The 24,568-nt window shown below is 38.5% G+C and overlaps 4 protein-coding genes across 11 annotated transcripts in view; 2 read left to right on the top strand and 2 right to left on the bottom strand.

The window, feature by feature from the left end:
- ppp6r3 (protein phosphatase 6, regulatory subunit 3) overlaps nt 1–3,333 on the top strand; it is a 35,979-nt gene extending 32,646 nt beyond the window's left edge. For all 7 annotated transcript variants that reach the window (XM_026311828.2, XM_026311826.2, XM_026311830.2 and 4 more), the window contains one exon: nt 324–3,333. In XM_026311828.2, coding sequence (XP_026167613.1) covers nt 324–375 — 52 coding nt within the window. In that variant the 3' untranslated portion in view covers nt 376–3,333. The remainder of the gene's footprint in view (nt 1–323) is intronic.
- Nucleotides 3,334–3,971: 638 nt separating this feature from the next.
- tmem170a (transmembrane protein 170A) lies at nt 3,972–7,872 on the bottom strand. Of its 2 annotated transcripts, none has more exons than XM_026311832.2 (3): nt 7,052–7,872; nt 6,368–6,538; nt 3,972–6,083 (listed from the first exon to the last, which is right to left on the bottom strand). In XM_026311832.2, exons 1-3 carry the CDS (start codon nt 7,134–7,136, stop codon nt 5,953–5,955), a joined length of 387 nt encoding a protein of 128 aa, XP_026167617.1. In that variant the 5' UTR covers nt 7,137–7,872; the 3' UTR covers nt 3,972–5,952. The 2 variants fall into 2 exon arrangements, with proteins under 2 accessions (XP_026167617.1, XP_026167616.1); XM_026311831.2 differs by having other exon boundaries at nt 7,022–7,861.
- A 284-nt stretch (nt 7,873–8,156) lies between these two features.
- cox8b (cytochrome c oxidase subunit 8B) lies at nt 8,157–11,845 on the bottom strand. The gene is made up of 2 exons (XM_026311833.2): nt 11,603–11,845; nt 8,157–8,499 (listed from the first exon to the last, which is right to left on the bottom strand). Exons 1-2 carry the CDS (start codon nt 11,708–11,710, stop codon nt 8,404–8,406), a joined length of 204 nt encoding a protein of 67 aa, XP_026167618.1. The 5' UTR covers nt 11,711–11,845; the 3' UTR covers nt 8,157–8,403.
- Nucleotides 11,846–15,723: 3,878 nt separating this feature from the next.
- Nucleotides 15,724–23,368, top strand: c6h11orf24 (chromosome 6 C11orf24 homolog). Its single transcript, XM_026312400.1, has 3 exons — nt 15,724–15,793; nt 16,903–17,258; nt 19,682–23,368. Exons 2-3 carry the CDS (start codon nt 17,051–17,053, stop codon nt 20,695–20,697), a joined length of 1,224 nt encoding a protein of 407 aa, XP_026168185.1. The 5' UTR covers nt 15,724–15,793; nt 16,903–17,050; the 3' UTR covers nt 20,698–23,368.
- Nucleotides 23,369–24,568: the final 1,200 nt, after the last annotated feature.

Here is a 24,568-nt window from a genome sequence, read left to right as displayed (position 1 = left end):
AGGGTCTCAGCTGTAGTTTACAGCTACTCTTTTAATTATTGTATTGCTTTAAAATGCTCTTGGTTGAGAGGTACACCTAAAACTAATGAAGTGTAATACAACACTAAATCCTCCTTCATGAAGCTTTTACACTACGTGGCCATCTACAGAGAGATTTTTGTAAATTATCCTAGCCTCACTCACATAAATTGGGTGGACATAATAGTAACTGTCAGTATAATGCAATACAATTCATTAGCACCACAAGCTGATCTTTGAACACAATCTCACATACACACTTTGTCCTCAAAAGGATCCATATCTCTATCTCTGTTTCTTTCCAGACTGGACCAGGGTGCCCTGTCATCAGAGCCAACTGTAAATGGGCCAGCCTGATCAACACCTAATGTCAGCCAATGGCCAGTCTGTTTTGCCATGCAGGGCCCTCCTCTTGGCTAGCCAGTGGAAGCCACTGCTCAGAGCTGTACCAATCACTCGCCCCCCCACCAGGACCAGCAATACTCCCATCAGCTCATTAATGACAGACAGGTGTACAGACACAGGATGAACTGAAAGGCAAAATGAGAGACATACTAAATTTTTTTTTTTTTTTTTTTCTTTTTCTTCTTTTGTTTATATTCAGTTGTTCTTATGAGGTGATGTGCAACCAATATCTTGCCACTCAAATTTACACAGTAATGTTGCTATAGGTAAAGAAATGATTGTATGAATAAAATATTTTATAAAAAGAAAAATGTATACACAAACATAAGATGAATTACCACAGAAACAAGAATAGCTGATGACCCAACCAACCACTGTTGCTGGCTGGATCTGTTATCCTGCATAATAGTCTTGACACTTAATACAACTGTTGTTACATTTAAAATTTCCACCCACCATTGCTCTGTCTGAGCAAAGCTGCTCCTGTGAATTTAAACAAATTTTAAAAACCACACCTAGTTTTATTTTGCTTCAGATATTATTTGTAAATGTTTTTCTCTTGTATTCTTCTGCATTGAGTAAGATTTGACAAGCTTTTTGGTATATTTTTATTTATTATAGAATGTAGATTATGTTTTGTTACTAAAGAGCCATACCAACACTCTCCCCTTCTTGCAGGCTGCATTCATGGTAACTGGGTTTCTACCTTGCAGAAGGCTTAATAACAGGAGAGATACAGTTTGTCATCTTCAGCTTAAGCTGAAAATTCATTCTGAGGGTGTTTTTTTTTTTTTTGTTTTTTAGCCCTAACTAAACTTCTTCAGAGTCCTCTTCTTTGGCCAAGAATTGCTTTTTTATCTATTAAGTGCATTTTAGATCAGTGGTTCTCAATTCAGGGGTTTCCCTTTAGATAACATTCACACTTACCAAATTCAAATGCAGGTTAAAGATGCATTTAGATGGTGCACATAACTGAGTTCAAGCATGAAATGAAATTATACAATCAGATTCAGGCATTTTTATATAGGGACTAGTTTAGCAGCTGAAATCACTATCAGTACTTAACATTTTAAATTGCTATTTTCAGAAATAAGTTCCAACCACAGGTGTTTACACTTAGGCTGTGTTCAAACTGATACCAGTACCATCTTTACAAGGCACTGGGTTGACTTGGAAGTCTTAAGACTTTCCAAACTTAAACTTTAAATATCTGCCATATCAGACATTTGCCACGTCCATATAGTAGTTTGGTTTGGTCTCAGGAGAATTTTCTTTAAGGTGCCAGATGCTTAACTTTCTTTTCCTAACATTTTCTTAATAAGTAATGACTAACATTTGCATTGACCTGAATGGTAGTCTACTTAGAGAATGAAAATCAGCTAATCTGGACAGGTAGCAAATCTTTTAGTCTGTCCATATAATATTAGCTGAGCCCAACATAAACCCGTCACCAAAGCAGCCACCTGTGGCTGGGATGAAGTTCAGTTCAGTTTATTTGTACAGCACCAAATCACAATAAAATCTCAAGTCACTTTACATAGAAACCCAATGAATCCCTTATAAGCAAGCATTTGGTGACACTGGAGAGGAAACTCCCTTTAGGTGGAAGAAACCTCCAGCAGAACACTGGGCTCAATGTTTTATCTGTTGCTAGAAATCATACTCTTCTGCAGCCTTCCTTCTCCTTTCTGTGCTTCCTTTCCCCTGACCAAATGAGGTTTTTGTTTATCCTGATGAATCGCTGCTTGGGATTTACAGTCATGGCTCAAAATATTGGCAATCTTGGACTTTTGAGAATGTCACAATGAAGATTCATTGAAATTGACCAAAGTATATGGTCACCACAGCTTTTTAGTTCATTGCCTGTTTAATAGTACAGAATCTGAAAATAATACACAAGAAGTCTGATTAGCATAACCGGGTGTCTTGATTCTGTGCATGGCATTAAGACATCTGTAGCCATACCAAGGTATTTTAGATTTCAGTGTTTCTAAAGGATATGGGTATTCTAGCAGGACAGCAACCCAAAACACATCAACAATCACCTGGGAATGTAGAACTGCACCATCTTGCAAAAGTGAGCACAACTGTCAGATGAGAGATGTAAGAAGCTCATGAAAGTCAATATGTCGCTACTAAATATCAAATTTTGTCATTGGCATTTCTGTTTATGATTTAAGACGTGTTACGTGCTGAATCTATAACAAAGTTTCTATACTACTAACAATGAACAAATACTGTGGAGACCAGATAATTTGGTCAGTTTCAACTTGTTTCAGAGCCAAGTACTTTTTTTTTTTTTTTTTTGTCCATGACTTTAGTTCCAAAGAACATAATTTTGTAAGTTTTCTGTACCAGCATTGGTAATAATCTTCATCTTCAGAGATGCCAGTTTAACTGAACCCCCACTTTTTTTGTCTGATTTAAAAAAAAAAAAAAAAGAAATTAAATTTTTATCTTAATTCCTAAAACTAAGTGGTGTTCACAAATGGTTTATTGGCCATGTTATGGCTTAGGTTTTATTAGGTCCTTTGCAAAACCCCACCAGATATTATTTGGTGTACTGAAAACCAGCATAAATTTAGTGAAACCTTAGAATCTATTTAAGAAACCATTTCTTATGGAAAAGTTTTCGTGGTGGCCATAGTTCAAGAACACTGATGTCAGCACCCTGCAATTCATTGCTGCAGCAGAAAAACCTGCAAAAAGGTCAGTATTTTCTCTTTTATTTGTACATAAATAGCTCACTAATTGTGAAAGCAATGTTATATATTTAAAAATATAATTTGTTAGAGAAAAAGGTCTATTATCAAAGCTTTAATTAAAAGGTTGCCTTTTAAAACGAGCAATGTACAGTGTATGAAGTGTCAGAAGTTCTGATGCCATGAGACAATAAAAATTCTTAAAAAAGAGAAAAACGTAGTTCCTGAATTGCCCTTCAGGAATTTAATTTATTTTATTTCTTAAAAAATATAAAGAATCATCTTGCTGTAAGAAAACTTAAGTCAGAGGGTAAAAGGGCCAGGAGGCTGAGCACCACCTGAGCTCTGTCCTGGTTTGAGAATTTCTTGGTGTGAATAAAATACAAAGACCAAAAGTAGTTTTACAGTACAGCAGGATCACAGCAATTGAAATAGAGCCGTTCTCCAAACAGTAAAAGTATTTCCTTAAAATCATCTATACATTGGCTTTGAAGGAAGTTTATCATGCTCATCCAAACTTTTTTTTGCCATCACAGATGAATCCAAGTTTCAACACATTTCACCGAAGATTGTTAGAATGTATGAGTGCGCAAAATGACATCTAATTTAAACACTTATCTTGGCAGGCATTCTGCTTTAGTAATTAGGTTAAGCTTTGAAAAGAAAATCTGGGGAACCAACTTACAATGAGAATGCTCTTTGAGACTAAAGTGCCTATTGCTGCTTAGAACGTGAATACACAACTTTTATAAGAAGTAAAAATAAACTGGTTGGCTATTAAGTTGTATTGTTTTTTTCTTTATAAACCTCATGAAATTCATTCCATCTGCAAATATTTTATTATGATTTTATGAGGGTATATACTATGAAATTATCAAGCTCAGCAATGGTTTTTTTTTTTTTTCTAATATTACTCTCCAATCTCGAGCCATTTCTTTCTGGAAAATACAGTCCTGTGCAGAAGTTTTAGGCACTAAAATATATTTAAATTCCAAACAAAGTAGCTTGGACACCCTGGGATGCCCACAGCTCACTTTCTGCTTTAGGGCCCTAAGGTTTTTGTCAAAAGAATACATTTTTATTATATTCAGTGAAAGTAAATGGAACTAAAATATGTGTGGCTGATATCAAAGTAACTTTTCCGCAGGATGATGATCTGTGGAAGTGACCAATTGCAGTGGTGACAGAAGCAGCCAAATCCAAATCACTGTGAAACATGACACCTATCCACAGCTAGCTTTAAATCATTACTAAATAGTTATTAGGCAAACAACATTACATTTACTTTGTTTTGAAAGTTTGTATACGTCTGTATATGCAAGGTGCGAATGCATACAGTATTTGATCCTGACTCAAAAGCACCTGTCAGCTATCAGCAACTAAATCCTTCACGGAAGACTGAATTTTAATGATCCCATAAGAATCACAGGGGATTACACTTTTGTCAAACCACTGTATTCACATTTAATGCAGAAAAAAAAGAATAGGTTTATATTTGGTCATAAAGATTTAAAAGCTACAAAGACTTGGACATAATTCAGAATATATACAAATCAACAGAATGGCATAAAATGACATCTGTACAACATCCTGTCATCCAAACAGCAAAAAAAGATAAAGTTTGGTTGTGTTCAGTAATTGGACTACTCTTTTACCCTGTGTTCAAACCTCTGACTGATTGACACTAAACAAAAAAGATGAGTTGAGAAACTGTGAGGACATTCTTTTGGCTGTGTTTGCAGGGCTGTGATGGGGAATAACACTTTCCAAAAATGTCATGTAAATACATTTGCTTAGAAAGCTTTAAGGGGACATGTTCAAGGTGCTAATTTGCAATCAGAAACATACAGTCACACTTCAATGAATCTGAACCAAAAGTAAATATAAAAACAAAATAAGCAGCAAGAGAGAGTGAAAGACCGACAGCCCTGAAGATAAAAACACTTTGGAAGTTAGAAAATAGAAATTAAGGCCTCAAGGGAAAAGCCATAATCTTGCATACAACCATCATCTTTCTGTCTCAAGAGTGCTTCAGTCCGTCAGCCTGCATAATCATTGCATGGAGTCAAACTGTTGTCAAGACTGACACACACAGACACACACACACACACACACACGGTCATGTCTCCCTATAGTTGTGAGGACACTCAGACATTAATGCATTCCCTGGACCCTACCTTAATTCTAACCCCAACTCTAAAACCACGTCTTAACCCGCAAAAAACCATTTGAAGTTGTGAGGCCTGGCCAAAACATCCTCACAACACCAAAATTTCCACGCAACAATGGTAGAGTAAAACGTGTCCACACAACCATAGAAAGACGTGTGTATATATATATATATATACATACATATACATACATACATGCACACACATACACACAGAGAGAGCCCCTGAGAGAGGTTAGTGTCATTCAGATGCTAACCTGTAACCCCTGGCAACAGGGGAGAACAGCATTCTGCCGTCACATCATACAGGAATAACAGCAAACTTCATTATTATTACTAAATAAACTGATTATACTACATGTGTGTGATTGCCCTATGATGTGAATGCAGCATTGTACTGTCCTATAGCAGGCAAAATACATCTGGCTCCACAGTTAGCCAAAAACAAACAGACAAAAGAACCCCTAGTGCTGCATAACACACACCATCAGTTCACACACTGTTTTCTTTTAAAGCTGGTCCTGGTCTCTCAGTAAGTAATGAAATCATGTGGTTTATGTGTCCCAGGATTTGCCCAGATTTTGACTCCCAGCACAAAAAGGTGCAACTGGTGCTAGACTGACCAGATACCTGCGAGTCCAGCCAGCCAAGTCTCTGCTAAAGGGTGGCAAGTACCCTGAGGAAGGAGATGATGAGGACACAAAATGACTGTCCAACACCAAAAACAAGAGCCTCCAGAGAGATCATCCTCTTCCCTGCTGCCTTGTACACTCCTGCTATAGCTGCACCTTAAAAAAAAAAAAAAGACAGAAAAATGGACATTAGTGAAATAATCAATAAATAATGAAAATAAGCAGGTGGGATTGTGCCATATTTAGAGGTTACATCTGTTATTTCAATATGCAGATACAATATTGGATCAGTGCTGCAGCTCTTATGCTGCTATAGTAGTAAATGTTATCTAATGTTCAGGTTGTAGTCAACCTGAGCTCCAACGGTTTTCAGCAGATTGGTGGTGCATCTATATCAAAGTCGAGCATAAATACAGGCGTTTATTAGGCAGGAGACTTACTGGTGAGAACACCACCACAAATTGGTCCCACAACGCCCATAAGGAGGATGGCGATGGGCATGAACCGGACCATCTTATGCTGGCGCAACGTGGCAAGGGAGAGCAGGGCTGCAGGCAGGTGGAAGACCAAAGAGGAAACCGCTGCCCACAGAAACACTCCATACCACATCTCTGCAAAAACACACTCATGTTGTCACACACCGCCATTCTGTGAGCTACTGAGGAATGAGCATCCAGTGTCTCAAAAGTTCCCGACAGGACATGGGAGAGTACGAAACACAATGCAGTTTGCCCTGATGTAGAAGTTTTAACCACGTTTACTTAGACCAATTACTCGTTTGTTCAGCGTGGCTCGGCCAGGTCTGATTCAAACACTTCACTTGAACAGGAAAAGAAGCTCACGAACAAAATGGGTTGACGAACGTACAGTAACGTTACTTACTGAACAAAGCTAACGCTAAACGCTAAAATGCAAACTTCAAGAATGTTTTCACTGGAATTAAAAACAATACAAGTTTTAGTGCGTTAGATAACAAGGAAAGAAAGAAAGGAGCCGGTGTATGGTTTTATCCTTACTATACAGTATTTCAAGCCAAGTATTTCAACACCGATATGGAGCCTGCGTAGCTAACAAGCTAGGGAGCGTTAGCCTACCTGAGAAGTCGCTGAGAGATGTGTCGTTACCTTGCTGTGTGCCGTTTTTTCTTGGTACTAAATTCAAACCGAGTATTTGCTGGACAAATCCTATTTCGCTGTACCTATCCTGCATGGCTCACACCACTGACAACATGAGGGAAACACGTTTAACAGACGTTTAAAACCATGAGTCGATGAGAGGACTTAGACTCGGTCTCGCCGTGGAACTAGCTAGTATGAGGCTAGCGGAGCTAGCTAGCTAGCAACACAACTTGCTTTGAGGTCATGACTGTACTTGTTTTTGCCCCGATTAGGTTCTGACAGGCAGCAGCGCTTTGACCACACCAGAACAAATATCAGAAATGCCTATAAACCTTGCAAAGACATAGCCTCGTAATTACAAGCTTCCTTTATTGAGCAGTTGTGGGAGTCTGTGTCCATAATCACTTCCTATTTCACTAACGTTAACGTTAACGCTAATGTCTAACTTGTACAATAAACGATGGCGAGCAGCAAATTCTCATTTCAGACATGTAAAGATCATTCTCATCATTCCGCGTAATCACTGTCCGTTGTTGAGCGACATAGTTTTCATTTTTCTATCTAAAAATATTGCACTTTAAAACGATTGTTTTCCTTTAATAGCGACTGCTCTCAGACGCTGTCGAACAGGAAAAAACAGGAACTTCAGGATCAACTAAAGCATGTATTCCTGAAAACAGGTTTAACAAACAGACTTTTGCCCTGAACTGAGCTGATTAACCCTGAGATGGGAGAGTCTTTCAGTTTTTGGTTCCAGAGTTAACCGTGTGCACTGGAACCATAAAAAGCCACAATCAAATAGCTGCGATAAAACAATTCACCATGGCAACATAAACACACGTGTCAGTCTGAAAAACACAGCTAGTCTGTAGTTTTTTAATGGCAAACCTGACCTGGTTGCAGTTTCTCCAGTACAAGGTTTTGCTGCTTTTCACATAGACTGAGTAAATGTGGGTTGAATTTGCGATGTTTACGTGTAACACTTAATCCACTCATTTAAAAAAACGAATGGCTGAATCAATCGTGAAAATAGAAGTTAACTTCAGTGGTGTCATTTTTATTCAAATTAGAACAACATTTACAGGACAATGAAAGACTACTCATGCTCTCATGTTTTCTTTGTACTGATCATGTATTTATTGGTAAGGTGAACAGGTACACACACATTTTTTCAGAGTTCAGAAGTACAGAAACCAGCTTGAAGCAGAAAACTGGAATCAACTCTCTTCAGTAGGTAAGAGATGGAGTAGCGCAAGAGACCTAGGGCAGGGTGTCCTGGGTGACTGGCTCTCTGGTTGACTGGGTCACCTGGGCTGGAATGGTGCCTGGTTGCCCTGCCTTTTCTTATTCAACCTCTTCTACACCTTCTTCTTGTAGTCCTCCAGGTGAGACAGTACCCAGCTGGAGGGGGCCAGGATGGTCACAAACAGGACTGCCATAGCTATCGCCTGCTCCTAAGGAACATGCACAGACACAAAGAGATGTATATCAACATATGAGAATACTTTCATTTGTCTAAAGTTAAAATAATTGAAACAAATTTGAGAAGTAACATTGGTCCTATCTCTCTAGGGTAGCATTTTCTGTTACCTTTGGGAATACCATGAGGGAATATTGAAATTGCTTATTTTTCCCTTTGCAGTTGCTGACAGGAGATGTGTGAATATCCTTTCTCTGTGATGCTTCATTTGTCACTCAGTAACGTGATTAATGTTTGTGCTCTGCATGATTCACAAGGAAGAAAATGCATTTAACTTGTTTGTTAGACCCAGAGGGTGTACGCTGTGTTTTAGTGAGTAACACTGAATGTAAACATAAACTATAAAGAAAACTTAATTTCATATACATATACAGATAGTATATATGTAAATTGGTGTTGGCTTGTATGTTGCTAAATACTCCAAACTAAGATGAAATGTTAAATATCAATCTTAAATGTCCCGTACTGATCTAGCTCTGTATAAATGCGTAACAGTATACTGTAAGGTAACATTTAATGTGTGCACTATTTATGATACCTGAGTTTTAGCATGAATAACAAATTAAACATGGTTTCAGTCACACAGTTTGGGTTTACACATTTCTACATAATTGTTTTTAAGACAGACTTATCATGGCACCAGTGTTATCTTAACAGACACAGTACCCAAAAGGCAGCTTAAAATTAGCAAAGAATTTCTGATTTTCCACTGATCATTATTCAGTAAAAGAATAATCAAATAAAACTAAAGATCAGGATTAATTGATGAAGACATTCACAAAGCTATAAATACAGGTGTGTGTGTGTGTGTAAGAGAGAGAGCGAGAGAGATCGCTAGAGAGAAATACACACACACTAGATGTCATCAGTGTTTCTGGGGTGTGTCTCAGCCATCTCCATATTGCCAGGGGCATAATGGCACAGTGGAAATGCCTGCTCATTGACTGTTATAGGCAACCACCCAGTAGATTTATGTGAGCAGTGTCAGGTTCATGTCACTGTTGAATGTCAGAAATATGAGCATGAAAGACAGCTGATGAAGGAGGAAATGAAAAGGGCTGAAATGAACAATTTTAGTGTTAAATCCATTCTAGAAATACCAAATGGAGAAAATAGGATTTTATTTAAGTATCTAGAAAAAAACAGGTATAATGGGTAGGATTTAATTTCTCATCTATACTCCGAAGCAGTAGGTGGCAATAATGTACTTATATTGCTGGATGGTAAAAGCTGTTAAAACACAAGAAAGAGAAGTAGTACTAGCAGTACTAGTAGTAGTAGTCATATAAATCATCTAAGTAGTAGTAGTAGGCAGGTCACTGTGCTGCTTTTGGGTGTTGTAACAGAAGAACTGCCAGAAATAGACAACGAGAAATAGTGTTTCACTCATCTTATCTTACACTATTTAATATTTAATTTGATATAACATTATGACAATAACTAAACTAACTAATACTTCTTTTTAAGCTAAGATAATGTTACTGTTGGTGCCAAGTTAAGCTAGCTAGCTCAAGTGGTTGTCATTGTGTGTGCTAATTAACCTGAAAAGGTCTCGGTTAAACTGCTTTATGGTACTGACATGACATAATGTTACCATAACATTATGTCTGTATTAAGGCCAACATAACAAAAGCATAACTATGAAAGAATAGTGACTTTCTGATTGCCTTTTTGTGTGTACAGGCTCCCAAAAAGTAAACGAAAAAGCCAGGAATGGACAAAAGCGCTGGGGAAGGACTTTGTCCCCAGTGATCACTCTTACCTGCAGCTTTATTTCAAACCAGAAGACTTTAAAAAGACTAGACAGACAACGTCTGAAGGAATGAACCGATGAGAGTTCTCATTTTTCTTTAGAGACCAAATAGTTGATTTATCTGCCTAAACTAAATGAGATTTAAAATGCTTCACAATCTTCTTTTTTGTAGTTCGAAACCCCATTCCAGGGGGACCTGATTGGACTTGTGCAACTTTAATACCAACAGTTGAAGCCGTGAACACACAAACATCATTTTGCAGCAAGCAGATCCTTTGATTAAAAAGTTTAAGTTGTAATACTACAAGTAAGAGTCCTGCAAAGTATATGATACTATTGGATTAAAGGTAATGAATTTGAGCTACTTTACATACTGTTCCGTAGTTTGTGAACATCACCAGAATCAATAACATTTTTGATAATGCTGTTTTTTTTTTTTAATCATCTGATTCTCAGGAACTAAACTTATCAGATAATTGCAATGTAGTAAAAAAATCCAAGATTTGTCTCTGAATTGTAGTTAACTTAAAGTATGAAGTAGCAGTAAGAAATTCTCCAGTAAAGTACAAAGACCTTAAATTGAAACCGAGAAAATGTAGACTTACATTTCATCCCTGCGGTGAGCTAACTGTAAAGTCAATCAGACATTCAGTATGACTGAGTAAGAAGCCACTATTGTTTGTCATGTTTCACGATAAACAATAGTGGACTCTATGTCAAATCTGCTATTTCATTTGACATTAGACCCCATGTATGACCATGTCAACATCAAGGTCAGTCACTGAGCACCTGCTCAACAGGGCACGTGCTTACAATATTAATATATTAGAGTTTACAGAGTTGCTTGCAGCGACATTAAACTGCAACAGTCAGTGCAGTAAACATTAGGCTTTACATACTGTGTAATGTCAACATTTCGGGGTGAACATTTGGCGCTACTGCCATTTGTCTACACTGACAGCTGACTACGTGTTGGAATTAAGCGGAATAATGGCGAGACAGTGACGCACTTATCGAAAGTGTTAAGTTGACCATGGAAAATAATAGTCCGACTTTTATTTAAAAAACGAATCTTTGTCTTTAATATGAGACTATCAGGAAATGTAGAGGTTAACGTAGTTAAGGGAAAGTCAGCGATGTAGAAAGGATTTTGCTCAGTCATGTCAGGGTAAGGTGCGCTGCGACGCCAAATAACGTTAATTACTGTTGACACTTCAAATGCAAGATGAGGGTTTAAAACGCATGGCGGGAACATGTGCTCCCCTGCCCGATGATGATGTATTTGATTGGCAAGTTTAAGTAAGAAGAGTGAACATGAACTCACCCCTACAGTGACATTATGTTTGGCAGGTTTGGACGCCACATTAGCCACAGGGATGAGCTGAGTCCTCAGCGCGCTTCTTAGCAGGCGGGAGGCAGCTGGCAGAGGCATAGTGACCGTTCAGTGTTGCTAGCCTGAAGGACTGGGAGATAGTGGAAACGCCAGCAGCAGCAAGTGTAATGATACTGATACAGTTGTCGCCTGACGTTCACTTTTTCTCTACGTGCCACTAGACCCAAGAGTGTGCGTCCGCGCGTGCACGTCCGCGCGTTTTGTGAGTGGGTATATTTCTTCTGTCTTTGTGAGGACCAATTTGACCAACTTGCTATAGGAATGAGGACATTTTAGGAAAGTGAGAACATTTTGGTCCGTTCCCACTTTCTGTCACCTGTGTTTGAGAGTTAGATTTAGTTTTTGGGTTAGGGTTAGAATCAGGTTAAGGTTAGGTTAGGTTACGAGACTAGGAAATGCTTTATGTAAATGAGTGTCCTCACAAAGCCATAAATACACATGACAGAGAGAGTTATTCACACACACTAGATGTCATCAGTGTTTCTGGGGTGTGTCTCAGCCATCTCCATATTGCCAGGGGCATAATGGCACAGTGGAAATGCCTGCTCATTGAATGTTATAGGCAACCACCCAGTAGATTTATGTGAGCAGTGTCAGGTTCATGTCACTGTTGAATGTCAGAAATATGAGCATGAAAGACAGCTGATGAAGGAGGAAATGAAAAGGGCTGAAATGAACAATTTTAGTTTTAGAAATTCTAGAAATATAAAATGGAGTAAATATGATTTTATTTAAGTATCTAGAAAAAAACAGGTATAATGGGTAGGATTTAATTTCTTATCTATACTCTGAAGCAGGAGGTGGAGGTAATGCACAGTGCCATAGCTAGAAGATTTGGGGCCCCCACCTGGTAATGAAAAAAAAATGACAGTACCTGCCCAACAGCGGTAGATGGTACTTTTCCCACAAAAATAAATCGGGCAGCGAAATGACAATAGGCTACATTAACCTGTCGTAACGAATGTCTTGAGCGACTGGGATGCAGCAGCTCTTCTGGCCTCCCTCTCCTTTTCATGGTGTTTCTGGTACCCTAAATTATGTTTTCGTTTCATTTTCAATTGGTCAGTCAGTCTCCTTCTCTTCCACCAAGTTAATCTCTAACTTCAGCTGTTTCGTCAACACTGAATGGTCCTATTCACAAGCTAGGGTGGGACTTACGATTTATTGGGTCCCTCAGATGTTTGTCACTGACTGAATAATTAATAAATACCTTGTATCGGACTAAACCATTTTTAGGGAGAGGTGAAGAGCAGATATTTGGAAAACTTCTTTCATCAAATTGCATGTTTCTGTGGTTTTCATTAAAATCTCTGGCATATGGCATACAACTAATATAAATATTAGAATTCTTCACAGAACTATAGAGTATAACTGCTGGATTTTGTGGGGCCCCCTGGGCAGTGGGGTCCCCTATAATTGTCACCACCTTTCACCCCACTAGCGACGGCCCTGGTAATGCACCTATATTGCTCGTTGCCAACTGCTGTTACAACACAAGAATGAAAAGAAGCATCAGCAGTAACAGTAATAGTAGTAGCAGGTCACTGTGCTGCTTTTGGGTGTTGTAACAGAAGAAATACCAGAACCAGATAACAGGGAATAGTGTTCCACACATATGATCTTATCTTACATTTAATATTTAATTTGATTTAACATTATGACAATAACTAAGCTAATACTTCATTTTAAGCTAAGGTAGAGTTACTGTTGGTATGAAGTTAAGCTAGGTATAGTCAAGTACTGTCGATGCTGTGTGGTTTTCAAAAAGTATTAATACATCAGTATGATGCTCAAAATGATATTTATCAGCTGGTATTACTGTGTCAGTTATACCTTCCCTCACTTCTTCACCCCCGTTACACTACTCCTACGCTATTTCAAATGATCTACTCACACTGGCTTTATCAATCTCTTCTCTATTAAAACAAACCCTTTTATTACTTCTAACACTTATTTTCCTTGCCATTCATCTCCCTGCTCTTATAGTATAGTTTAACCCTATAATTGCCATCATTACTCTTTTTTTCTTTCTTTCTATGGTATTCTTAATAGTGCACTTATTATTACTGTATTTTTTTATTAATTTTATTTTATCACTGCTATTCACTATCAGTACTACTCCACCGCCGACTCTCCTCACAGACACACAAACCCCCACTCACTCGCGCTCTCTTCTCACAGGCAGCTACACACACACACACACACACACACACACACACACACACACACTGAATCCGATCAGCTCTTTCACATAATGCCATGGTTCATACACGTTGCTAATCCTCATAGGCTCCTAGCGACTTATAGCGGCCAGAGACGTCGTTTTCCCAGTCGTTCCAAGGAAAGTCTCCCGCTAGACTATAATTCTCTCAATTCTCTTTCAAAAACTTCACTTTTCCCCAGCTCACTTTTTACTTCATGAACTTATTTTATCCCCTTCAATCAACATATTTTGCTCCCTATGTATTATCAACCAAATTTTTCCTCCTCCAGAGACTAAACAATGACATTCTTATTCATCCTGCACCATGGTGTTTCTTTTTCCTCTTTTTTCCCTAATGTTATCTTACATTGGCATCAGTCAGTCAATAATGTCGTGGCAAATTCTCCGGCCAGGGCCAAGTGAAGCTGTCGAACTCCCACAGACACTTTTTCTTTTCTTTTCTTCTCTCCCAGTGTTTGAAATCAAACTCTCCAGTTGACAAAGTCTGAGCCAAAAAGGTTTATTATGCGCTTGCAAAAGTAACACGTAAACCTGAGTGAGTCCCCAGGCATCACTGCCTATCGTTCTTTGTTCTGAGTCTTATGTACTATGTCGAAGCACTTTGAGAGAGGGGGGCCTCTTTGAAGCTGCTCAACGACCTTGTACAGCCTAAATCCCTTATCACAGGCATACTGTTTACTCTATGGTGTCATGAAATACATCCCCTTATGGCCTTTTCTTAGGTCCATCTTATGGTAAAAGAATTATTTCACTACCTGGTTTAGTTAATGAGGGTTTAAATTAAGGTTAAAGTGAGGCTTTGGCACTAACTTAGATCCCTTAAAGACTACAGAATAACAGTACATATTTTTGTTCCAGCATAGTCCCTTAGTGTTGCTTCATATTCACTCCTGAGGACAGCAGAGGACAGAAGAGAAACAGCAGATCCATTTAAAATAGTTTTACACAATTTCTACATAGAGGACTGTCTGAGATCAACACCTACAGAGAAAGAAGCAGTCGCCTTGGTAAAGAATCTGCATAGTCTAATCATGGAAGGAGGATTCAACCTGACCAAATGGGTTAGCAATAGCAGAAAGGTTTAGTCATCTATTCCAGCTAAGCATCTTTTCACCTGTTATCCTTCCTGCAAAGCTGCTCATCTGAGACCTATGTAAAGAAAAACAAGGCTGGGATGAAGAAATCAACAGCTGTCAAGCCAAACTACGTTGCCACAGACTTCATATTGGAAAGGTGTAAAACCTGCAAAATTTGGACACACAGCTCAGTTACACCATTTCTCAGATGCGAGTGAAAACACCTGTGGTACAGCATCCTACCTTGTCTTGGTGAATGAAGATGGTAAAACCCATTACTCCTGTGTGATGGGCAAATCCAGAGTGGCCCCACTTAAAAAAGTCACCATTCCCAGACTGGAGCAGTTTTGGCAGTTAAAATGGACAAGATGTTGAGAAAGGAAATGCACCTTCCACTTCATATATATGGGATGAAGATATATATGCAAAGCAGGATTTACATTATAAATACATTTATAATGAAAATGTTGCCTCAATTTAATGCTGGGAGAATATATATGTAAGTTATTAAGACACCACTACAAGCAAGGAACCAATAATCAATCAATAAATAAATGTGTAATTATTTCAAAGCAGATTTTTTATTAAATAAAATTTGTTTAACAAAGACATAGTGACTGTGGGTATTCTGGGTAATGAAACAGAAATGATCGTTGATACAGAAGTAGTCTGATCTTTCAGTTCGGGCTGCAGAGGGCAGAAATACAAGTGTGCGCTGCCTGAAATAAAGCAGCAGAAGAAGAAGGTTTTCTGTTTTCAGGAAGTGTTGAGTTCAATCTGTGTCTGCAGTTGTGCTTGAATAGGAGTCACGACATTTATCTGGTAAGCCTCCAAATCCCACGTGTTGTAGTGATCGAGTTTGATCTGCCATTCGGTTATTGAGTTAAGGTAAACTATCTAACAAACAGAAGCCAGTCTTAGCACTGACAGTCTAATGTTTTTAATGTCTCCTGTTGGGGAGACCATTTCTCCTTTTACCTCCACCCGGTGTATCGGCGTATTAACTAACGTTAGATAAAGCGTTTGAACACCATCTAGTTTACCTGGAGTGAACTGCTCAGTCAGCAGATTGAGCTTCTGTTAACGGTATCGGGTTAACTACTAAACTTTGGCATTAGCCATTGAACTAATGTTAGCCTTGGTGCCTTTCAAAATCACACTATTGTCCTTGTCTCCTCTGAAACGTCTGTTGTGATGTGTGTCTGAGTTCAGTCCCGAGACCTTTCCGGGCATAAAGTGCAGCCAGTGTAGCTGCAGATGTATTTCTGCTCCACGTAGGCACATTTCAATATTTCCTGTTGACATTTTGGGCAGGTCGCTGTGAGCGCTGTGCTCACTTGTCCATGTAGGAGACCTCAGGATAACTCATACTGGTAACGGCGACTAGGGGCATTTTCAATATATTTACCTCTTGACTGCAACCCACTTCCTCATAATAGACGATCAGTCTCAACATGCCCTGTGAAACATAAGGCAGCAGCTCACTGTTAAGAGTAAAACTGCACCCGCTATATCAGTCTCCTGTTCTGTGATAGATTAAGTTGCTTGAATAAACTTCATGGAGTTATTACAGCACTGTGTTGAGTTTAATTATAATCTGTGATTTCTTACCCTACAGTGAAATATGAATTGTTTCTGGCACACTTCATGCGTCTGTAAAGACAGTGCAGGTGGTGACTCAAACCAGACACTGTAGCTAAAATTTGATCTAAAGCTTATGAGCTGGACTTTAGTAATAATAGTTTAATAATAACCACAGTTAATTGCTTAATATACAGAAACATAGGATTGTTCTGTTTTTAAAGTTTGGAGAGTTTAATGGCTATGAATTTATTGGGATTAATAGTGTTACCAAATGTACGAATGATTTTCGTTCTATATTGAAATGATTGATTATTGTAGTCCATACATTGTGATGTCTTTTTTTTTAGGTTCAGAACGTGGAAACTGCCTTCACTTCCTCCTGCTTTCCATCATTCCATTTTCACTGAGCCTCAACTTCTTGTGTGTGCAAGTTGATTCTGTACACTTGACTGTACCTGCTGAGTGTGCACATATATATGAAGCCATTCTACTCCTATGTGTGTCTGTGGTATTCCGCCCCAGCCCACCATGTCAATGTGTTACTCAAGGATCCACCTAAACCCATTGGTGTGTGTCCACCTTCTCTGCCTGGTGCTGTTCCTCACTGACGTCACGTCCTCGGGAACGTCTGAAGACCTCCCAGTCCCACCACCCACTCCCCAAAGTCAGCCAAACGCAACACAAGCTAACTGCTCCACTGCATGTGAGTATGAGCAAGGATTTATACACTAAAGAGCTGTGGCACAAATGCTATTATGAAAAAATATGTAGTGTTTTAAAACTATGCCATGGTGCAGTTGTTTTTCATTGAATAGCTGAAAACTGTTGTCATCTGTTCAGTATTTAAAATGCAGTCCGATCCACAGTGTGGGTTTGGATTTATATTTAAACAATGGAATGTACCAGATGATATCACCACTGCAATACCAGTGTACCACACTAGGTTTGTTTTCTTTTCACTGTCATGGAGAACAGAATGTCTTCTGTGGTGATAGCTTTATTGTGTTTCTAAAAGGGAAGACAACTTTTTTGTTTTTTTGCAACATACTTCTTTTTGTCTTCACTCTGAACAATCTACTCAGAGACTTGAAGGAGAAAAGAGAACCTACAGAGTAACCTCTTAATGCAGGTGTAAATATACTATCACTAGGTGGCGCCAACAGCACAAACTATTAGTCAGATCCTGTGGTAATTGACACTTTAGTTCATTGCACATGGCCCCTCACCAGCTTCATTCCAGTCAACATTGTGTATGCTCAATAACCTGTTCAAGCTGGGAAGCTCAGCTTTAGGCTAATATCAATGGCTGCTTTTACATGTGCACAGGTATCATGGTCTTGAGTCTTGTTTTTGATCATTTCCAGGACATGGCATTTACACAGAACATGAAAAAAGCCTCTTCGTGTTTGTGTAGATGATCAAAACATTGTCCATCAGTCAGTTATAACAGCCTAGATAAGGCTGTTATATATCCTGGTTTTTGATGGAGTAGTCCAGTAGCCAGTAGTCCAGTATTTAGGTTTCGCAAAGCTGGGATAATGGATTTTCCAAGTGTCTGAAACAAGGGTATGATGTTCAGGTAACACATAACCGGGATAGATTAGATTATAACCAGAATTAATTTGCATGGAAACTCATGCTGTATTAACTGTTGCTGGGTTTCAGAAATTATTTTATTTAATTATTTCTAATTATACTTATTATAGTCTACATTAGCCTATGAAGAAAGTAGGCTAGGCATAACAACAAGCAGACGTGCATTACGAAATGCCTTCTTTCCATTCCTTGTTTAACAGCTGTGCCAACATCAGTGTGGGGAGGGTGAAACAGTATGTACGCCTCCTCTTAGGTTGTCTGAATGCCAACACTCACTACAATTTTTGTTTCAGCTGCATACTTTTTTACCTGCAGCTTGAAGTCTGCAGTGTAGCTTTTTGTTTTGGTCAGCATTTTCACTTGGAGTTAGATTTTAGCATGGAGCAAGCATTTTTACTTTTTTGTCAGTCTGATATTGTCTTCAGTTGTGCCAAGAGTGCATTCTAACACAAGTGACTACGAAATGACTGTAGATATACACATATAAGTTGCTTCACTATATAAGTCGCACTACAAACCTGAGGAGTTAAAAAAAGTGCAGCTTATAGTATGGAAAATACGGTACATACAGCTTTCGTTATACAGGGGCAAAAGATTTTGAATAAAGTATCACTTAGCAGTTAATGTAAAAAATTATGTTTCGCAACAGACCAAGTATAGAAACCATGTGTCGTTTATTATTGTGAAAAGTTAAACAGATATGATGGCCCTGAAAGCCTGTAATGCACTGTAACCTAAGAAAAGAAAACATCAGTTGTCACATTGGTCAAAACATTTTCACCAATGTGACAACACTGGTGCTGCTTTTAGAAAAAAAAAAAAAAACAAAACACTGCAGAAAGAGAAAACTGTTTTGCCCACATTCACACATCAAATCAAACCTGTACAGTAGATTCATGGCAAACCCAGGCCAACATATTTGAAAGACAAAAATGACCAGATCAACAAAGCAGCATCTGCTGGATGCACAAAGGTGTGTGAGTTTTGAAATAGCTTTTTCAATTCTCATTTTTTTCTCCTGGTTTGAAAAGTTTGATTTACCCTGCTTACTCTGCTGTTTACTTTGAAAGAGAGACGTGTATGAGCTCAATCAGCACATTCACATCCACTCAAGTAACTAGGCTATGGAGGAGATCTGTTCATTGGACAGTGTTTACATGCTGTTTCAGAAAGCAGGTTAAGCAAACTCTTGAATCTAACACCATCTGATCTGAGGTGGGAATCCTAGAGCTTCAGCTCCAGAATAACTCTAGAACAGAGTTAGATCAACCATGCTCACTTTGAAGATATGAATGTGTGCCACTGTGGACTATGTGTATTCATGTATAAAAACGCAGCGGTAGCAGTAAAAGAGCCTGAGCCCGATCCTGACATTTGGAAAACACAAATTTAAAATGCTAGCTGGGTTGTCACTGAAATTGGTGAACATGGGTAACAAACATTTTTGTCTATTCTGTAGGATGTTATTTTTTTTAAGATCATAATCTTTTGATTCCTTATTGTTGAGCTTAATCATTTGTTGTTCCCCAGGTGATAATGGTTCTGTCAGTGAAAATACAACCACTAAGGAATCCTCAAAGAACAGGTCCAGTGACATGCAGAAGAGTCCGTCCTCTGGCTCTGCCAGCACCAGTCAGATCAAAAACCAGTTGTCTCCTGTTCCTGCCTATCCAGGCAGAGATAACAAAAATCTACAGCAAATATCGGAGGAAGCCACACAGGAGGACCGGTCATCCACTAACTCATCTACATCGAACAGCCACACCTCTGTGAGCCACAAGTTAAATGACACTGTAACATTCTTAGTCAAAATTAAGCAGCCCTCAGGAGGAAATGGGTCATCCACAGCCAGTCAGCAGCCAGTACCTCCAGACCATCAGCTGCCATCACCAGAGAGTGGCACTCAGCCCATAGCTGTTTTTCCTCCTACCACCGCAGGCTCACCCACTCAGGCTTCTAACACTGGAACCGATATTAGTGCTGGTGCTGTACATACAGTCACTACAGTAGTAACTCCTACAACCACAAAAACCCCAGCTTCTACAACAACCACGGCACCATCAACCTCTAAAACCGCAGCAACAACACATCCTACAACAACCAAAAATGCAACAGCTGCACTTCCAAATGCTAACTCAGTTGTTAATATAACCACAGGGAGAAAGATGTTGCCTTCATCATCATCATCTTCATCAGCTGTCATGCCGCTGCCAAATGCCTCAAGTACTAGAATGACACCAATTCACACCACTTCATCATCTAAGGTGCCTGCTACCATAACTGTTAGCAGTGTAATTACCTCCATCAAGCACAATGAGCCCTTTGGTGCAGCAACCAGGGTTACCATAGTAGAAGTAGAGGGAAGCTTACTGACCAGGCAGCTCGTGGATACAGCATCTTTACTTTCTGTTCTGCTATTCGGCCTGCTCTTCCTATTGGTCACAGTGGCTGTGTTTGTCACGCAGGCATATGAGAGCTACAGGAGGAAGGACTACACCCAGGTTGACTACCTGATCAATGGCATGTATACAGACTCTGGGGTGTGAGTAAGGAAAAGGTCAGGCAAAAGTCATGGTGATTGCTTTTGCACTTGGAATCAGAGACTGTCCAGTAGAATGGAAGATCCATAGTTTGGTAATTATCTGGTGCTGTGAATTAACTAGGTGATCCTGTGCTGCTGTTAGACAGGTCAGGGAGAAGCAACGGCTCACTGGCTCTAAAACGGTCACTGATCTGTCTCTGTTCTAACTGTTCACTTTCTTCTTTCCTGCTTTTTTTTTCGTTGTTTGAATATGAAGAGTTTTGCCAAACGTTAAGCAACATAAACAGACGTTATCAAGATGTAATCCAATTACAGCCCTTTATCAAGCTTTGCTCTTTTCTGACAGCAGAATTGTCTCCACATTTCTGTGTAATACTTGTAGCTGTCTCATGAAATACCTCCCCAGTCAGTAGCGGCAGTGCACCATGAAAAAGATCTGACCCTGAGTTATTCTACAACACAGCAAGCTGGACTTAATCTTTTTCTTAAGTCAAATGTAAATAACCACTTGGAAAAACTTCACAGGAGTATAGGCAGTTTCTCAGAGAGACATAAAAAACTGACACAGGTACTTCTGCCAGCTGGGCACAGTGGAAGATGTATTTCCATTGCTCTGCAATAACTTTCCCCAGATGGTGGCTGGTCTGTTGACGTCTGATGCTGGTGCATCAGGGAAAGAGAATATACCTTCATTGTGGTGTCTGCTTTAGTCAGTTGGTCAGTAGAAGAAAGAGACCACTGTGTCAAATCAAGTAGATTTTTTTTTTTTTTAAGTTTACAAGTCTTTTCATTTTGGCTTTGTGTTTTTCTGCTGTATGTATGATATGGGCTTTGTTCACCCAGTCTGTTTGTTTGAATGTCAGCTGCTTTACTCAGTGATAATGTTAAAAGAAGGAGCACAGATGGACACATTAAAACAAACTGCCTCCTTAAATTCATATTGAGTTAATAAAATCCATTCCAATTCACATTAAATGTCTTTTTAGTATCAACAATTTAATGGAGTTCCCTTTATGAAGGAAAGCAGCCATTGTTTCCCTGCTGCCTTACCTAGCTCTATGGAACAGGATTTTTTTTCCCATTTGGTGAAGTTAGGCAGGCACTTCCCCCTGCCTCCAGTCTTTGGGCTGAGCTAAAAAGTCTAGAAATAGTATCAAATGGAACTCCTTCAGATCTTATTGTGACATTATTGTGAGAATTTGATCACATTCCACTCCATTAGTTTTCATTGATGCAATAACATTTTAACTAAGTGTTTGTTTCTTTGCACACATCCTCTGTGAATCATGGAAACAGGGCCATGCTACATTTATTTCAATATAACATTTTTTTCTTATGGTAAATGTGTTTGTAATGTGTTTTGTCTTTCCCTGTTCTTGACCTTCTTAAACTTCTTGCAGTGCCTCTGGAGCTGAGGGGCATTCCTAGTCTAAAGGTTACAAAAAAATCATAAAACTATAAACACTTACTCAGTATGTGTTGCAACAGTTTTTTTTTTTTTTCTCCAGTCCTGCTGGGAAGTTTTTCTCAGTTTAAGAACAAAATCATGTTTTTGTTAGTATCCATTGCTACAGACTGAATTACTGTTGCCTTTTCTCTTTACTTGACCAGTATGTAGTTTACTTCTTCCGAGGGGTGATGGTTGATGATAATTTGCCAAATAATCTCTGAAGCACATTCTTGTATGATAAAGCCAAGGGAAATGTAAAGCCATTATCAGTATGTGACAGACTGAACAAACTGTATTCCACCAGAGAAGATTTAGTGATGGATCTGAAAACTCACACAGCAGATCGTGTTGAAAAAAGTGTGTATTTCTGCAGTATATCTACATGATGTTTAACACTAAGCCTTTTTTGGACCTGCCACGTTTGTATTAATTTCCATGTCTTAAAAGATGATGTCATGACATAATTGATTGTGTACTTTCCTGTAGATTTTTTTTTTTTTTTTTTAATTTACAATAAGAAGTGTTTAGCTTTAGAAATGCAGGGAACATTCCAATTTGCTTACAAGAAAAAGAGGCTGTTGGTACAAAAGCAGAATAGCTTTATTAGCAAGCATGAAAATTATGGATGAAAACTTTTTCTATTACATTTATGTCTTAATCTCAAAAATCGAAGCTTCTGTGCATGTATGCAATTCTATTTTTTTGTCTCATGGTTGCTGACAAACGAATAATCTGCATGACAAATTTTGTTCTCTCATGGTCACAAAATAATTGTATTATCAATAGGTAAAAACACTGCAGATTCAGACATTAGGTAATAACTGGTATTATAAATGCTATTTGAAGATGATTACATGCATGACTGTCATGTGATTGCTAATAATCACCAAAAGTATTTAAATTATCCTGGGATATGAAAACACAAAGTTTCTTTAGCCGTCTGTAAACTGCAGCTTACAATCGGAATTACTCATCTGCCAATGAGAATATAGTTTACAAATAGGACGATGTCTCTGTTAAGTCAGTGGAGCATTTTCAAAAATTACAATAGGTGATTGTTAAAATTTAGAGTGCTGTTTACGATGGTGGGCCCTTTTTTTTTTGTTTTTTTTTTTGTCTTTTTTTGCAGTATCTAATGTACAGAATGTCAAGAAATGACGAGATTTAAGACATCTGTTGTGTGCCAAGTCCGAACTGTACTAATGCACTTTGAAAGAAAACTTTATTTGCAGAAAATAAATCATGAAAAAGAACCAAATTCTTGTAGATGTTTGAGTCACTCAGTGCTGTCTAATCCATAATTCATTATGAAGGGAGCTCTTGATCAAAGCTGCAGAGCAGTACCATGTTTAGCCAGTGGTACAGCTTTTGTGGACAGGTCCCCTTAGAGAGCCAGATCTTTAATCAGATGGTAAAATGTGTGTTAAACAGTGGTACCTCCTCAAATTTTGGCAGGAGACAGTATAGTTTTGTTTTTGGAATCATACTTTCTAAACAACATTTTCTAGCTATACATTTATGGGCCAACCTAAAGGGCCTCATATTTTTTTATAAGCCCGTTTTCTAAAAAAGTAGCCATTTTGGCAAAATGCTATTATGTCTTATGCCTTTGTCTGTTTGTTTCAGGACAACATCCATTATCTACCCGCTTATTTCTATTTAGGGTCACAGGGATCTGCTGAGCCTATCCCAGCTCTCTTGAGACGTCCATCACAGGGCCTCAGTACAACATAAAACTTTAATTAAATGACCTAGTCCTCCACACTGAACACATTGATTTATTTTTGTCAAAATTATATAAATATTAATGCAGTTGACAGAGCTAAATAGTACATTGGTGTTTACACAGACCCTAATACTTGACTAATATATATTTTTAACCACCAGAATGCACAGCTAAGCACTTGAGCTAAAACAAAGAACCTTTTCCCAGAACCTTTTAATGAGTGTTTACAATGACTGTTTGAGAAAAATGTCCATTAGATGTGGCATCCCACTCCAACTCATGCCATGTGTGTTAATCTACTTTTTCTTCTGTGTTGAAGCAGGATGTCAACATAGTGAGAGAAAGACCACAACAGATCCTTTTCAGTGCACAAAATGAATTTCCCTTTGGGGATGAATAAAGTTTATTGCATCTCATCATCATCATCTCATCTTAAAATGTCTGAATTGAACAAATCCTGAACTGTTCAGTGGTAGAACCTCACTTAATTAGATTTCTGCAGTTTCAGTGTTCATTGGACTTAGTGCAGGCTTATTTTAAATACGAGCAGGCATCACTCCATGAAATGATTTTTGCAGGCTAGACAACTGAGATGAATGGGAACACAATAAAAATGTGAACAGAACAAACTGCAGTCAACAAATATAATAAGAAAAAAAATGTATAAATTATTTAATGAAACCAGCTATCATAATTGTA

The sequence above is a fragment of the Mastacembelus armatus genome, chromosome 6 (genome assembly GCF_900324485.2).
Source record: "Mastacembelus armatus chromosome 6, fMasArm1.2, whole genome shotgun sequence".
NCBI classification, from domain to species: domain Eukaryota; kingdom Metazoa; phylum Chordata; class Actinopteri; order Synbranchiformes; family Mastacembelidae; genus Mastacembelus; species Mastacembelus armatus.
Note: the sequence above shows the minus strand (reverse complement) of the source record. Positions and strands in the feature narration are given on the sequence as shown.